Below are 15888 nucleotides of genomic sequence, written 5' to 3' on the forward strand. Positions count from 1 at the left end.
ATCATTCATTTATTGAGCAAATAAATATTGAGCATCTTCTAGTTAGGAACAATATATATATCTAGGCACTGAAGAAATAAAACTAAATGAATAATTATCCTTGAAGAGCTTATTTTCAAAAAGGAAATATTACATAAACCAATTATTCTAGCTTCTTCTGGTAAGTGCTGTAATGGATATGTGCATAGTGTTGTTCTGGAAGCAAGAGGAAATAGAATTTGCTGCTTCCTCCAGGTTTCACTTTTTTTTTTAAAATTTTATTTCTTGGAAACAGTTCTTTAGGTATGGTTATTAAGCAAGCATTTCAATGAGTGGTGCCACTTTTTAAATATTATATTGAGGCTTTGTTGTTGTTTTGCTTTTATTCAATTTATTTAAAGTGAAAGAAAAAAGACAAAACAATTCACGCATTTCTCCCACCCCTTTTACCCGCTGCCTCTGGCAGCCACCAATCTGTTCTCTGTGTCTGTGAGCTTGTTTTTTTAACATACGTGTAAGATTCCACATGGAGGAGAAATTATACAGTAATTGTCTTTCTCTGTTTGATTTATTTCACTTACCATGATGCCCTTGAGTTCCATCCATGTTGTTGCAAATAGCAATATTTCATTTTTAATGACTGATTTATATGTCCAGTTTCTTTATTCATTCATCCAGTGATGGACACTTAGGTTGTTTCCATATCTTTGTTATTGCAAATAATGCTGTGATGAACATAGGGGTGCATATGTCTTTTCAAATTAAGTGTTTTGGATTTCTTCAGAGAAATACCTAGAAGTGGAATTGCTGGGTCATAACATAGTTATATTTTTAACTTTTTTTTTTTTTTTTTTTTTTTTGCGGATCCTCCATCTATGGTGGCTGCACCAATTTACACTCCACAAACAGCGCACAAGTGTTCCCTTTTCTCCACATCCTTACCAATACTTGCTGTTTCTTGACTTTTTGATGACAGCCATCCTAACAGGTGTGAAACGATATCTCATTGTGCTTTGGATTTGCATTTCCCCGATGTTTAGTGATGGAGAGCATCATTTCATGAACTGTTAGGCATCTATATGTCTTCTTTGGAAAAATGTTTGTTCAGATCTCCTGCCCATCTTGTAATCTAGTTGTTTGGGTTTTTTTTTGTATTGAGTTCTATGCGTTCTTTATTTATTTTGGATGTTAGACGCTTACCAGATACATGAATTGCAAATATTTTCTCCCATTCAACAGGTTACCTTTTCATTCTGATGATGGTTTCCTTTGCTGTGCAGAAGCTTTTTGGTTTGGTGTAGTCCCACTTGCTTATTTTCACTTTTTGTTTCTTCTGCCTTTGGCATCAGATTCAAAACAATCATCGCCAAGACCTATGTCAAGGAGCTGCCGACTATGTTTTTGTTTAGAAGTTTTATGGTTTTGGGTCTTCCATTCAAGTCTTTAATCCATTTTGAGTGAATTATTTTTGTGTATGGTGTAAGGTAGTGGTCCAGTGTCATTGCTTTGCATGTGGCTATCCAGTTTTCCCCATACCATTTATTGAAGAGACTGCGCTTTCCTCATTGTGTATTCTTGGCTCCTTTTTTATAAATTACTTGACCATACATGCATGGTTTTATTTCTGGGCTCTCTATTCTAATCCACTGATCTATATATCTGTTTTATGCCACTATCACACTGTTTTAATTACTATAGCTTTGTAATGTAGTTTAAAATTAGGAAGCAATTGCCTCCAGCCTAGTTCTTCTTTCTCAAGATTGCCTTGGCTTTAAAAATGTATGTGTGTGTGTGTGTATCTCCAAAGTAATCTAAAATAGGAAGTAGAACACAATGACTTTGTGATATATAGATGATGTATTATAGAATTGTACACCTGAAACCTATATAACTTTACTAACAATTATCACCCCAATGAACTTCAATAAAATAAATTAATAAATAAATAAAGGGGTATGAATTCACATTTAATATAGTATACAATACATTCAATAATATAATTAGCTACTATAAGCTTTACAATGTACAATTTATTCAAGTGGATGAACTGTTCAGTGGTTAAGGAGACAGTTATGTGCCAGCAAGATATTCTTTGCATAGTTTAATGAAAATATTAAAGCTATTTGTCCAAATGAAAACCATCTTCATTATGTACTTGGTTTTGCTTTTTTTTTAAAGGCCATTAAAATACATAAAATGGTGGGAACATGATGGTGGCACATAGGAGCAAAGCCAGAGCCTCTTCACATGGCACTAACAGTGCATTTCACATTAACTCATGGGTCAAGTCTGCATATGATTTCATGGCGTTACTTTGGCTAGAGCAACAGTTTAAGACAGCACTCAGATAAACATGGGGATGTGACACGTGAAGCAGTTAGCTTATGCAACCTTAATTATGGTTGAATACTATCAAATGAAAACTGAAACGAAATCAATTGATAGTAGAAAACTTTTGCAAAGATAGGGCCCCACATAATGTGTTACTTTTTAAATGTTACTTTTTTATCACATCGTTAGCATAGTTTGTTTTTAACATTATTATGAAGTAACCTTATCTGCATTAACAGACATTTGAAAAAAGAAAATAGTCAAACATGCCATGTGGTGGTCTAAAAGTCAAATGTGTGTGTGTGTGTGTGTGTGTGTGTGTGTGTGTGTGTGTATAAATGGCATCACTCAGTACTTGCTAAAATTAATGCAAAATTTACAGAATCTAACATCTTATACTACAATATCTGTTCTGGAAACAAGAGGAAATAGAATTCGCTGCTTCCTACACATTTCATTTTTTAATTTTTATGTGAAAAGGAAGAGTACTTAAAGAATTAATGAAAAATGTTAGCCTCAAAAAAAAAAAGGCTTTTTAAGGTTTCTATGCTTATTTAACCTTTGCACATAAGAGATAAGTATCTGATTTTCATCATTATATGACTGGAAATGTACCTCGAATAATTGAATGAAATCAATGATAGTTTAGCATCACTTGACCGTATGTGGGCTTAAGGAAGTCTGTAGAACTGGCAAGTTATTTAAAGAGGTCCAAAACTCCTAATAATACACTAAACTGAAAAATTGCCCTTTTTAGTGTAGTCTGTAATTCTGAACCATTATATCAAGAAGATAATCCTGAAACCTCCCTCCTTTCCAAAACCTTAGAAGGTTCTGGTCTGAACAGAGGAACAATCGCTTTATTCCCCTCTTGTCTTCAGCTATTTCCTGTTCCCAATTTCTTCTTGGAACATTAGGTGGTGGCCTGACTATAATAAAAAAGATAATTGTGCATGTTGTCAAAGCTCCAGGTTTTCAGCCGGAAGACAGACTATTGACAATGATTTTGGTTGTGGAAATATCCTTCAAACATCACAATCAGATAAGAGGGAGAAAATTAATCTTCTTAGTGGGGTGCAGGTTTTGCTGGAATATATCTTAGAGATGAAATCGGTCTTGTGAAGATAGAGACAGTCTCTTGAATCTGTTTCACTAAGATATTTGGGTCTCATCCCTACTTACCTCTGACTGGTTTAAATCTTGTTCTCCCTAACTTATCACTCAGGCTGGAAAAACTACATTCTAACTGACATGTATCTTCCTTTTTTTTCTCCCTGCCTTACCTCAAGTTGTTACTCTCTCTGTTGTCGCCAAGCACATGGTAATAGTCTGTCCCTTTATGTGTGTAAAATATTTAATAAGAGATCTTTTTCTGTTCTTTTTTTATTTGCACCTCAAACAGTTATGCATATCGGGGCCCTAAAGCTTTTGTTGGATATGGAATTACATTTCCATTTCCAAGTTTAGTTATTGGCAGAGCCAGAATAGAATTCTTTATGTGCCAGATCTTATTTTGGCCCATATTGGGAGGGAAAAAAAGAAAGAAATGTACTAAGGTAAACATACTCTAATATTAAATATCCATTTTATTTAAAATGATGCCAAGAAATTCTGCCCTTCCATTTACTGGAGCTCCAAGTTTTGCCAATGATTACAGCATGAAGAAATGTTATTACTGTTAAGTGGCTCCCTTTTCTCATTTTTACAAGATGGCGGCCTTACCTACTCACACTTCAGGAATAGTGTGCATGTGAAGGGAAGTTGACTGGAGCTTTCTTTAAAGTATGTGAGTTCCTTGGATGGAAAACTGCCGATTGCTCATTCTGTATCCACAGCACTTTGCACCACAGCTAGTAACGGGCATTTAATAAGGCAGGCTTGTTGGATGAATGGAGGAATGTTGGATGTTGGAGAAAAGGTGCTCTGTCAAACTAAAATAGAACGTCTGTTTGTAGCGCTAGAGGAAACCCAGTGCTAATCCCATAGCCGTTGGCACAAAACGATGTATAAAATGTTAAACATTTCTGTTCGGCTGTGGAAGCCATTTACATATTTCAGATTTTAATAAGGATCGGTTTGATCCAGGGAATTCACATATTACAGTCATAAAGATGCACTGAATCCCTGACTCAGACAGATGTTGCTGGTTTAGAAGGGAGTCAGTAAAAGTGACGATGGCGGGTCTGAGAAGTCGTAGGCACTGGTGATGAGCAGGGTGGTGGGGTGGGGTCGGGAGGAAGAGCCATCCCATGTCCTATCTCGGGATGATTTCCGTTATGGCAGTGACATTTAGTCCTTGAAGAGGTTCTAGATGTTCTTTGGATGGAGGAGAAGAACCTTGAGATGCGGGGAACCACAGAATCCTAGGACCTCCTAGGAGACTGGGCAGAGCCCAGGCAGTAGGAAGCATGGCGGCCATATGTGCAGAAAAGTGCTTTTCCGGAGTTAGCTAACAGGCGGGGGCCATGGAAAGGGCCTCTCAGGGGCCTACTGGAGTCTTCTTTAGAAACAAAACCAAGCAGGTTTCTCTTTCCTCCCAATGATACACTCCGCTTTGGGGCATTCAGGAAAGTGGTAGGAAGGCGACAGAGTGTTTTGTGACAAAACTACTTAAGCCCCATTCTAAAACCGGGAAAATGATCACTACATCTCCCTCTGCCCTCAGAAGTTAGAGAGGGTATTGTTAAGCCCGTATAGGCATGGGAGTGTTTCTTGTTTTCTGTGGCTGTGCTAGAAAAGGGAGGATTTGGGTGCTTGGCCTGTCTTGTCTCCCCTGGGAGCAGCCATATGCTGAGGGCACGGTCACTGTGCCATTCATTGTTGTGCAGTCGATCCTCTCAGCCCTGAACCAGTCACTGGATCTTTTTTAAGCGCCTGGTGGTGACAGCTTGACACTAAAATCTCATTAGGTTGGTAAATGGAGTAGCGACATAGGGTGAGCTGGATGGGATCCAAGCTAAAACAAATTGACCTCGATGTAGGGGATGTTAGTCCTGCAATATGATGGCATGTCTCCTCGAGGGCCCAGTTTCTAAGCATCGGGGTTAAAATTCAGTCAAGAGGGTTGAGAATCATCGCCCAGAGCATGCTGGGAAAATGTCCATGCTGTTAGGAAAGGGGCACAGATTCTGAAGATTCGAACAATGATTTTTCCTTCCTGTTTGAAAGGGGCAAATATTCAAAGTTAAGTCCACTGTCTTGTCATCCTGAGGGGATCCCACCCACATACCTCAGGGCACATACACCAGATAGGGACACGTCACTGGGCTTCCATAGCTCATTTTAGCAACAGGCGAGAAGGTGGGAGGCACCCTCTCCTTCCTTCTGATTGTCACTTTGTAAGTAAGGGTGCCTGTCAGGATCTGAGCTAAATATTTGTTTTTAATTCTAACAATCAGAGAAGAGAGAAGAAGCCACAGTTTCTCCTAAATATGGCTCTGGTCCACCTTCCTGCGATGTGAAATATTTCTGCATAGACGTCCTCTCTTCTGACCACTGGTCCTGGGACTAATCTTTCCAAGGCTGTCCCCATCCCCTCTCCTTCCTCTGGAGGTCACTGAGGAATCAGCTCACTACTGCCTCACCTCTTTCCCTCCTGCCCATCTCCACAGAGAGGTGCAGAGGCCCCAGGGAACACAGGTGAGGAAGTCCTGGGGAGGGAGAGGCAGTCCTAGTGGGTCTCTGTGTCCTGCCCTGCTGTCGGTCGTCCCATTTTACCCCCTTCTTCAGAGTCCAGTGTTTTGAGTGTCCAAAGCTCTGTTGCAAGGTTTCAAGAGCCTCCCGACAACTTTCTAACAAGTCATCTCCAAAATAACCTGTCAGTCCTTTTGCTTTTTTCTCAAATTCCCATCAAAACTTCTTGTTTCTTCAGTGTATCTGCCTTAGGTGAACAGTTTGATTAAACTGATTTAAAGGATAAAAGATAATTGGATAATTTTGAAATCCTTCCAAAAATATTTGCCTGAAAATTTCAGGGTGGAGGGACATTGACCAGTAATCACTAGGTATGCTCAGGTGTGGGGTCCCGGATGTGAAGGAGATGACTTTTGTGCCATTAGAATCGGGAGGTGGGGGGTGGGGGTGGGGCAGGAATTGTATAGAGAGTGGAACTTCTCTCAAGAACCTCCGGGGAGCCCTGAACCCACAGCCTTAAGGAGACTGGGGCAAGAAACAAATCTACAACATGAAGAGACTACTTATTTGGAATTCAGGGAGATGGGGACCACATTTTCCCTTTTCCTAAGTATTCTGGCTCTTGCACTAATCACCAAGCTTAAGAGCCATGACCACCATAAACAGTGCTTTACAGTTTTCTCCAATACCCTGTGTGATGTTTGGCTCACCCCACTACCCCCTGAGAATTTCCTTGAAAGAGGGATGAAACGTTACCAGTTCAGTGTCTCCTACCACTCCTGGAATGGAGTTCAGCACACAGCAGAGATCCATATTCAGACACTGAATTCATTGAATTAGTCTCAAAGGTAGAGTCTGTAGGGCCCATTTTCACTTCTTGTTCTCAATAGTACTATGATTTACTTGTATGCATTTATCATGTGTCAGAATCTGATGAGATTTATTGTTTTACTGTTTGCTCCTTTACTGTTTTTGCTTGTTTATAATATATTACTTAGAAACTATCCTTTTCTTAGATGCAGGAGAGTTGGGAGGCAGACTCTTCAGATTCCGCTTCCCATGCCAGTGTCTTGAACATGAATTTCTTCTTCCAAGAAGTAGGTGAGGTGGGAGGAGATGTTGATAGGAAAACTTCTGGGGTATGTTAGTTATCTTTAGAAGTGCCAAAGCAGCTTCCAACTCCACCATTTTTTTTCTTCCATTTTCTAAAGCAGGATTCAGAAGCCTTTCCTTGATTTCATAAAAGCCATGAGCTGTGGGTAAACCCTTGCTCAATTATCTTAGCCCCACAAGGTAGGTAGTGCATATCCTGAATCATGTAATATATGAGATGGCCTTTTGTATAAGTGTCTTGTGTTAACACGGAATACAGGACTCACGTGATTTGCCTTTACAGTCCGGAGTCTTGCGTTTCAGTTTATGCGTTTCATTTTATGCGTTAAGAAAAAAAGTCCACATTGACAAAACTCCAGATGGATTGTGTCTCAACAGGGGCTGTTGGCCAGGGCTCCCAGAGTCACCAGCATAAAGCCAGCTGCCAGCTTTTTCTAAAGGGTTCTCCCAACTGGCTCTCTGTGTTGGATTTCAGAATAATAACATGCCTTTTCTATTCTTTTACTCCCTTTTTAGAACTTAAGCAGGCAACTATATTGCAAATACTTATTTCTAATGTGAGACATCACATCTTTAATATCTGCATGGCTGCACTCTGTCTAAAATACAAATTTTTAATGTCTTCAAAATGCTATAATATTTCCCAGCAGTGTTCATATTTTAGGCAGTAAAAAGTGTGATGGTCAAGTTTTCGTGTTGAATGAGCTTGTTAAGTATTAGTTTCTTCAACGTCACCTCTGTTATCTGTTTTTTTTCCTTATGTCCGCCCCCCATTTCAGCCCATTTCTGCTCATCTCTTTAACCTCACAATTCCAACTCCCTTTGCCCTCATTTTGTTGCAGTTCTCAGAGGTGAACAGTAGGTGGCAGTAAAATTTCGAGCTCAAAGGGCATTTCTCAGCAAACTGATTAAGGAGTGTGTACAGGAGAAATTGAATTGTATAAACTAGTGGTAAAACAGAGGTATTTTTGAAAGGCCAGATATCACTAAACACAGAACTTACTTAAAAAACACGCAAGATGTTTCAAGTACAGCTCCTGTGGGGATCATCTGGGTATATATTTGGGTAGGAGAGTCTTAAAGAATAGCACGTTATGAGAATGAAGGGAATGAGTGGAAATTTGCATCAAATGGAGGACTCCCAAGCAAACTTTATTATTGGAGTTCTGGGACTTATTTCCTTACCTCTACACAAATGCCCATCTCTCTCTCTCTCCTTCCTTCGATTTTGCGCTTTCCACACCCCTCCCCTCTGTTGGTGGTGAATGCTACCTTTGAGGCTCTTTGGCAGTCCCTGAATGGGTTTGTGACCACTTGAATAGAGCATGTGTTTGTCTTTCTCTCATCTCAATGCCACTTTGTGTGGCTGCTGTAACTTTCATCTCTCTCACTCTCCTTCTCGCCTGCACTCTTTCTTACTGTATGTGCTTTTGTGCATTGTCTTTAGAGCAATATTCATAATTAGAGGGAGGAAAAGCAAACAAAGAGAGGATTGTATAGTTGATGGGGATTCTCAGTGCTCAGGGATTTGGGTTCTAGTTTCCCCGGTTAGAGATGCTTTGGGGCTGGAGTAATGGTGGTAAAGATGTCACCTCGATCTATGATCTCACTCTTTTTCCCTCAAGCCCTCAAAATAGTATCATTGGCTGGACAGAGGAGTCCTCTAGCAGTTCACACCCTTGAGGGTAACTCAAGGGAGAAAAGCTACTGCCCAGAAATCATAATCTACAGCCGTGCTTTCAAATCACATTCAATTATGCTTTGGCTTACTTGATTTAAATGAAAATTCTTTGTCCATCAACAGGAAATAAATTGACCATGTGTAGCATCATCACTTCAAGGTAAACGGGAGAACAATAAAGGTGCTGTTTCTGTAACAGTGCTGTGTACTCTGGAAATGTGCCGGACAGGGGTACCCAGCTGGGAAATCAGTTTCTGTTTGGGCCATTTCTCAGGAGTTTCTTACCCGTCAGCCAGCAATAATGGTTGAGAACAGAGTCTGACCTGAGCGGTTGTGCTCAGACCTGAAGGTTCTTACTGTTTTTCAGCAGGAATAAAAGCCTTAGCTCATGATGGGAGGCTGTTTTGCAGAGAGATTGGATTCTACCGAAGTGTGAGGAAGGTGGATGAACCCAGGGAGCTCTCAGGGCTGTGGTCAGGAGAGAGACAAAGAAATGACAGCAGGATGACAAAAGACAGAGGACAGGAACATTCTGAGTTGATAGAAAGCTAGAAACCAGAGGCCTCTCTCCCTTCCTGAGTAGAATGGATGATTCCCTGTGCTTACAGGAAACAGTGTTTTTGCTGTAGTCCTCACCCCAAAAGCTGGAGGACAAAGAGGAAAGGCAGGCAGGAAAATTAATAAAATACGTGTGGAAAGAGAGTTGCTTTCAGCGTGTGTGCTTCTTTGTTCCCCAGTGAGGATTTCACAGCCAAGGAACAGTTTATTTGTGGTGTGCCAAGCAGAGTGTAGAGATATCACAGCTTCTGGCTCACCTTAGCATTCCTCCTTTGTTTTCTCTATGATTCCGTGATGGGAACCGGGTAATGGAGGGGCCTGGCTCCTCCAGTCAGGCCTGTGAGTTGGTAGGAATATCTCAGAGCTCTTCTCCCCTAGCCACAGTTTTAGAGAAATACTCTATTGCTGAGTATTTTCAGAATATGGATCCTTGCTCTTGTACCAGTTCTGACTTGGCTCTAAACCTGTCCTGTGTGTTTATTCCAAACTCACCTCCATGTGGTGACGCCATCCTTTGGCCAGCTCCCCACCAGGTGATGGTTTAGAAGTGCTGAGTAGAGGGTACATGTGTGGAGCACACTGGGAAGGGAGATAGACATTCATTTGTGGGGATGGTTCTCTCCAGGAAGTCATGGAGCCGTGGAGATGGGCCCCTAGTAGTTATCTGATGTGTTCTCCATCTTTAGGAAATGCTATCTAAAATGGGTAATCTACTGAACTCCTCCAAGGAAGGAAGTGATATAGACATTCCAAGGAAGGGCCAAGTAGGAAAGCCAAGGATGCTACTGAATTAAAACCATGAGATGAAAAGAAAAGCAAAATAAAACAGTAAACTTAAAAAAAAAAATCTGTGTTTGAAGTAGTCAGCGTCAGGCAATGTCTCCAAGGTCCCTAAGCGGGTATTTACTTTATTTTAAGAATTCAAGAGACTTTTGCTTTTGGAGCCATAATATGGCTGTTCCAGTTTCAGTGTGAAAATAGTATTATAATTTTACCAGTTAAATTACATAATTCCCCATCTAAAAGTAGTGTCTTGTTTTCCTAGAGCTTCCCTCATTTTCAAGTTCCCATGTGTACCCTAGTTGGTGAAGTGTTGCCTTCGGAGAGAAGTATGACTATTCTTCTACTAAACAGGGTTAACGTTGGCAAGAGGACTTTTACCAGCACATCTTCAAATCAAAATTACAGAAAAATAAATCAAAGTGAGACAAAGCAAAGCACTTCCACAAAGCAAGCGAATGGATGAGTAAATGAAAGGATCATTTTTAAATATATTTTCACTGTTATTCTCTTTCTCTTCCTCTGCTTTTCCCAGTGCAGTGGTGACAGTAGAAAAAGCCCTCGGGCTTTCTCTATAGAGCAGTAATTCGAAGAATCTGGGTGAACCTTTGTTCTTTCTCTCTACCGTAGTTTCATAACTATGTCTTGATTATGGTATTTCTTCTTCAAGTTTCTGTTCACAGAAGGCTCTGTTTCCATCCCTTATTCCTTCCTCCCTTTATATCTTCCATCATCCCTTCCTTTCCTTTTTTCCATTTCTAAATTTCTCAGACATCTGTTAATTTTTACCTGCTTCACGACGCCATCTTTTTAGTATGTTCCCAACCTCCATTTGTTTGTCACCAGATCCTTGTTCTGCTTCCTTCTTGGGGTGGTTTTGTGTAGATTCCACGCTGGTTCCTTTTTTGTTCATTTCTCGTATTTGCATGGGGTGAGTTGTTTTGGGAACGGTCAGTTTGGGATGGGGAGAGTGGGTTGGGGTGTTTCCGAAAGCTTGTCTTTGCGTTTGTTGTCTTCAAACTCTTTCTCAGCAGCATTTTATCGGAGTTTGAGTCTAGTTCTGACTAGCCGGATGTGGGACTCAAGAGTAGAGGGCTTTCAGTCAACGGGTTTTATGGTGTGTGATGCAGCTCATGTCTCTTAAGTTGAATAAGATCCCAACCCTCTCTCTGTCTCCCTGAAATTTGGTCCAATTTTACTAAACTTAGTAGCTCTCCTTCATATATAATGACTCCGGTTTACAGGAATCTTCTAGTTTAGTCAGGACGATGGGTCCTTTACTGATTCTCATTCTCTCTGTTATTTCTCATGAATTTCAAAAATAATTGAAGAGCAGAGAAATTAATGTGGGAGTCTGCAATCATAGTCTGTAACGTATCTTCTGCCTTTATTCTTGCTTGTTTTGTAGTCTGCTCTCCAGAGCCTGCCTGTTCCAAAGCACACATGAGAATGTGCGTCCTCTCTGCTTCAGAATTTTGCTCCATTTAGCTTAGAAAGTAAATTACAATCTCAGCAAGGAAGAGGCCCCTCACGCATGCCCTCTATGGCCCCTACCTCTTGTGGCTCTAGTCCTAACTTTTATTACTCCTTTACATTTTAGCAACACTGAGTTCCTTGTATATCTGACAACATATTATGAAGTTTCCTATCTGCCCTCCTTTTCACATGCCTATTGCTTCTATCTGGAATTCTACCCCTTTCTTACTTACCTGCTAAGCTCCTACTTATCCTGCAAAGCCCAGCTCAGAAGGCTCTTGCTTTCTGAAGCCTTCTTTCTCCCTTTTGGACCAGAGTCGATCTCCCTCTCTTCCATGTTACCTCTCTACTTCATATATATTTTGATCATTACATTTTTTTCATTTAATTATAATCATTTATTTCCATATTTTTTTCTCCACTAGGTTATGAGTTCCTTGCAACAGATATCTTGTTCATCTTGGTGTCCTCGTCATTTGTCACAGACCCTGGTCCTTAATAGGGTCTCAAGTAATAATTATTACTCAGGTTTGAATCAACACAATGTGAAAGACTCAGACCTGAATACTAATTATTCAGGTTTGATAAAAATAGAAAGAAATTTTGAAATGCAAGACATGAGTTTGATTTTTATTATACTTTGCTGAATTTGAAGTAAATGTACATAAAAATGTAAAAATAAACCCAAAGAAATAAAATAATGCAGAATAAAATATAAATATTCTATAGACCATAATAAAAGATGAGTGGTGAGGAAAGACGTGATGAGGAAAAATCCTGGAGTTATTTGAACACTCTTCACGGTTTACGTTGTGAGGGCAGATGCTATCTCCAAGACAAAGTGGATATGGAGGAGAAATAAACATTCTGGGACAAAACACCAGTCTTTCAGGTGCAGTGGGAAGAAGAGGCCTCGAGCTTTCATGCATCCCTTAGTCGTCGGTTTGAGGGAGATTATCTGTTCCTGGAACTCAACCCTCTGTTTTAAAAATAACTACTTATATTGCTGATTTCACAAGATTTCTTCCCTGCTGAGCTAAGTTCTGTAAAACTTTTTATGCCCATTTCCAGGCGTAATGTATGATGTCCATGTCTCGGTTGTATAATTTAGTGACTCGTTACAGTGAAAGGTGAAATAGTGAGTGAGGCTTGAAATACTCCATATGTCTTGAAATTCCACAAATCCAGGCGTGTGGGAGTCATTCAGCACAGAAACTCAACGAGACTAATCCTCAGAAAACACTCTGAAATCGATAGTTCTTCCCCACCGCCTGGACATACCACAGACTGCATCCCCTTGGGACGTAAACGGAGCCATCTGGAATTTTTCAGATTGAATATTAGTGCTTTGCCTTCACAGAAAGGCAGCAACCCCCCAGCCCTCCACCTGAGACATTGAGTTGTTCATTGGTCTGAGTTTTCCTTTGTCCCTATAATGCTGTGACAAATTAATTGCAAACAATCCAAGACATGTTTTTGCTTAACTTCCCATCAGAAAACATCAGGAGAAAAGAAGTTTCCTTGTTACTGACTCTTTTTATGCCATGGGCAGCTTCAGAAATGATCTATTATTTCAATATATGTTTTTCTTTCGACTCAGCTTCCAATCCCACTGGACCTCTATTCAACACCCCTTTTCTCCTCTTTTATTTCCCTAATTGTTAAGGCAGAGGGTGGGTATCTCCATTGCTGGATGCATTAGGTGTCTTTTGGCCTTGAGAGTCCCCACACTGTCACCCATCTGGAGCTTCAGGGTCACTCCTGAGGCTCTTCCCTCACAGCTGGCCTAGGGGCTGACAAACTTGTCTTGAAGGTAGTTTGAAGGTGCCATGCTGACTTTTTGAGGAGCTCTGGAATGTGTCTGAGTCTGAACACCGGGGCAGTGGTGCTACAATTTATTCAGTTCAACACATTTTCATCAGGGACCCGCTATGTTTTAAATAAGATATGGTCCTAGTTTTCAAGGAGCTCACAACCTAGTGGGGAATCCCAGTGTGTGAACAGTATGCAATGGGAACTCCAAGGAGAAGCTAGATCAGATCTGTCCCGGGAGGCCAAATGGCATTTCTCAAGCAGCTGACTCTGCAGTGATAACTTAGGATGCTGTTAGGTTCCTGCTCACTGCTCCCTGCGTCCATCTCCCAGATGCCAGTTTTATTTCCACCAAATCTCGGGACCTTCTGCCATTTTCACACACAAAAGTTGACTTGAAGAAACCTGTTAAGGTTAAATGATTAGACACTTCGTCATTGATGACGCTACTGTGTCTTTATATTAGGTTAGTAATTGCAATTTTTGCAATTTTTAAACTTTTTACACCACAGTTACTTTTGTTCAAACCTAATACTTTGCTTTTCACTCACGTAATGGACAAAAATAAAAGTAAAGCAGTATCAAAGATCCCAAGCTAGCTAAAATTTTCCTTAAACCACTATGCATCCACTGAATCATTCTTTTCCCAACATCTGTCATCACATCTCAAAAATTATGATCTTAATGGGTAACTTCTTTACCAAACTCTTGCATTTACTTTTGGTCACCTCCCTACTGTGAGTGCCAGGAAGCTGATTGTCTAGAGGGGAAGACTCCTGCCGATTGACTTCTCACTTTTTCCTTCAAGATTCTAACACCTCTGAATCCAGTATGACACGTCTCTCTCTACCCATAAAAGAACGAGTTAGTAGTCAAGATTGTATAGTTCAAGCTTGAGGGGAATTCACCCACATGGTGATGTGTGTTTATATTGTTCAAAGTAACTCAATTAGTAGTCAACTGAGGAAGAAAAAAAGTTTCTGTTGTGAAGGGGATTGATCTGATGTTCCATTGCTATCTGACCATCATAATTAGAGCTGAACCCCAAATAGCATGCACAAGTCATTGATTTATACGAGTTCTGTGGGACCCCAATGGTTTCCTCATTCTGATTCTCACAGGTTTAGAGACAAATAGCCCGAAATAGAGGGTTAGTGTTATTCAAACATTAAATACCCCAAAGAGTGGAAACAAAAGACAAAAACGATAAGAGTACCTGCCATTTTTTTTTATTATTATTTGTTTTACTCCGTCCTCTTATGTTTTACTGTCCAAGTCGATTTCTTTTTACTATAGACACTCAGCTTAGTACTTATTTATATCTCTGGCATTTTTTCCTGGAGGCCTGGACTTGGGCACTTAGTGACACTCTGATATCACAGGATTTCATCTATTATCGTATTTCTGTGAGTTATCTGTTTTTTTGCATGTGATAAAGCCAGATTTAACTAAGTTTGTACAGTCCTGTAACACCATGCAGTAGACATTTTAGTAACATCTGCCACTCAACCAATCCAGGTAAGCTTTGAAAGTTATTGATTGCAATATTCCATGCAACCAACCATGAGTTACACAATCTACTCTACTGAATTTCTATTTAACTGAATTTTGGGGATATAATTTCTCGGAGATTACTCTTGATCATTGTTATACTTATAATTATCAGTATTACTTACAAAAGATTTATCATGGTTATTATCTCGTTTTAGGTCACCAGTCTCTTCAGAAGATCACGGTAAGAATCTGTCTTACTTGTACTAATTCAGGATTAAAAGTTGAATTCTGGTCCTTGCATTTCATTGTCAGAAGGAAGAGTTATTTGAGAAAGTATCTCTAAGGTGTTTGCCTTGTTTTTTTTTTAGCATAAAATATCAAGCGCTTTTAAAATCTTAATTCACCATAGCTAAATTTAATGTCTTGTGTTTCTTCAAATACATTACAACCATTTTGACTGACAAATATTAAAGCTGAGTATATTCTGCCTGATTGCTGTCCCATCACCAGAAACTTTTTGTGATTTTGGGCGAGCCATGTACCTTCTCTGAATCACACATTTTTTTCTAAATGGGGGCTTGTCGTAGATATTCCCAAAAGTCCCTTCCTGTTTGGACATTGGTATTTGCAAAGGGTGTCGGGAGTCTGATATTAAGCTAATTGGTAAGCGCTATGAATTGTTACCCAGCCTCGGTACATTCTTTTCATTTTAAGAAACAACTGTTTTATTCAAAGGATAAAATGTATGGTTTTGTGACATTGACCCTCTGCAGTTGTTCATTTATTCAATCAGTCATTCAAAAATGTTCATTAAGTGTCTATCCTGGATCAATTATGCTATATAATTACATTATACAAACAAACTATTGTGGTGTGTGATACAGAATTTTTCCCCTCAAGGAGCTTTATGGGTCTAGTGGGGAAGGGGATGGTGGAATGACATACACCTCCTGCAAAACAAAGTGAAATTCAATGAATCTTATAAAAGAGGGAAAACTAGAACTCTTAAGAGTACTAGTTCTTCATGAATT

At 39.8% G+C, this 15888-nt stretch overlaps 1 protein-coding gene across 13 annotated transcripts in view; it reads left to right on the top strand.

Moving 5' to 3' along the window:
* The window catches only part of DGKI (diacylglycerol kinase iota), a 376792-nt gene that overhangs the window by 315874 nt on the left and 45030 nt on the right, over window positions 1-15888 (top strand). For all 13 annotated transcript variants that reach the window (XR_012490351.1, XR_012490352.1, XM_074315319.1 and 10 more), the window contains one exon: window positions 15073-15098. Coding sequence is in view for 11 of the 13 variants with exons in the window: in XM_074315319.1 (XP_074171420.1) it covers window positions 15073-15098 (26 nt within the window). In the remaining 2 variants the exon portion in view is untranslated. The remainder of the gene's footprint in view (window positions 1-15072; window positions 15099-15888) is intronic.

This window comes from Rhinolophus sinicus, linkage group LG11 (genome assembly GCF_036562045.2).
Source record: "Rhinolophus sinicus isolate RSC01 linkage group LG11, ASM3656204v1, whole genome shotgun sequence".
In the NCBI taxonomy this organism is placed as follows: Eukaryota; Metazoa; Chordata; class Mammalia; order Chiroptera; family Rhinolophidae; genus Rhinolophus; species Rhinolophus sinicus.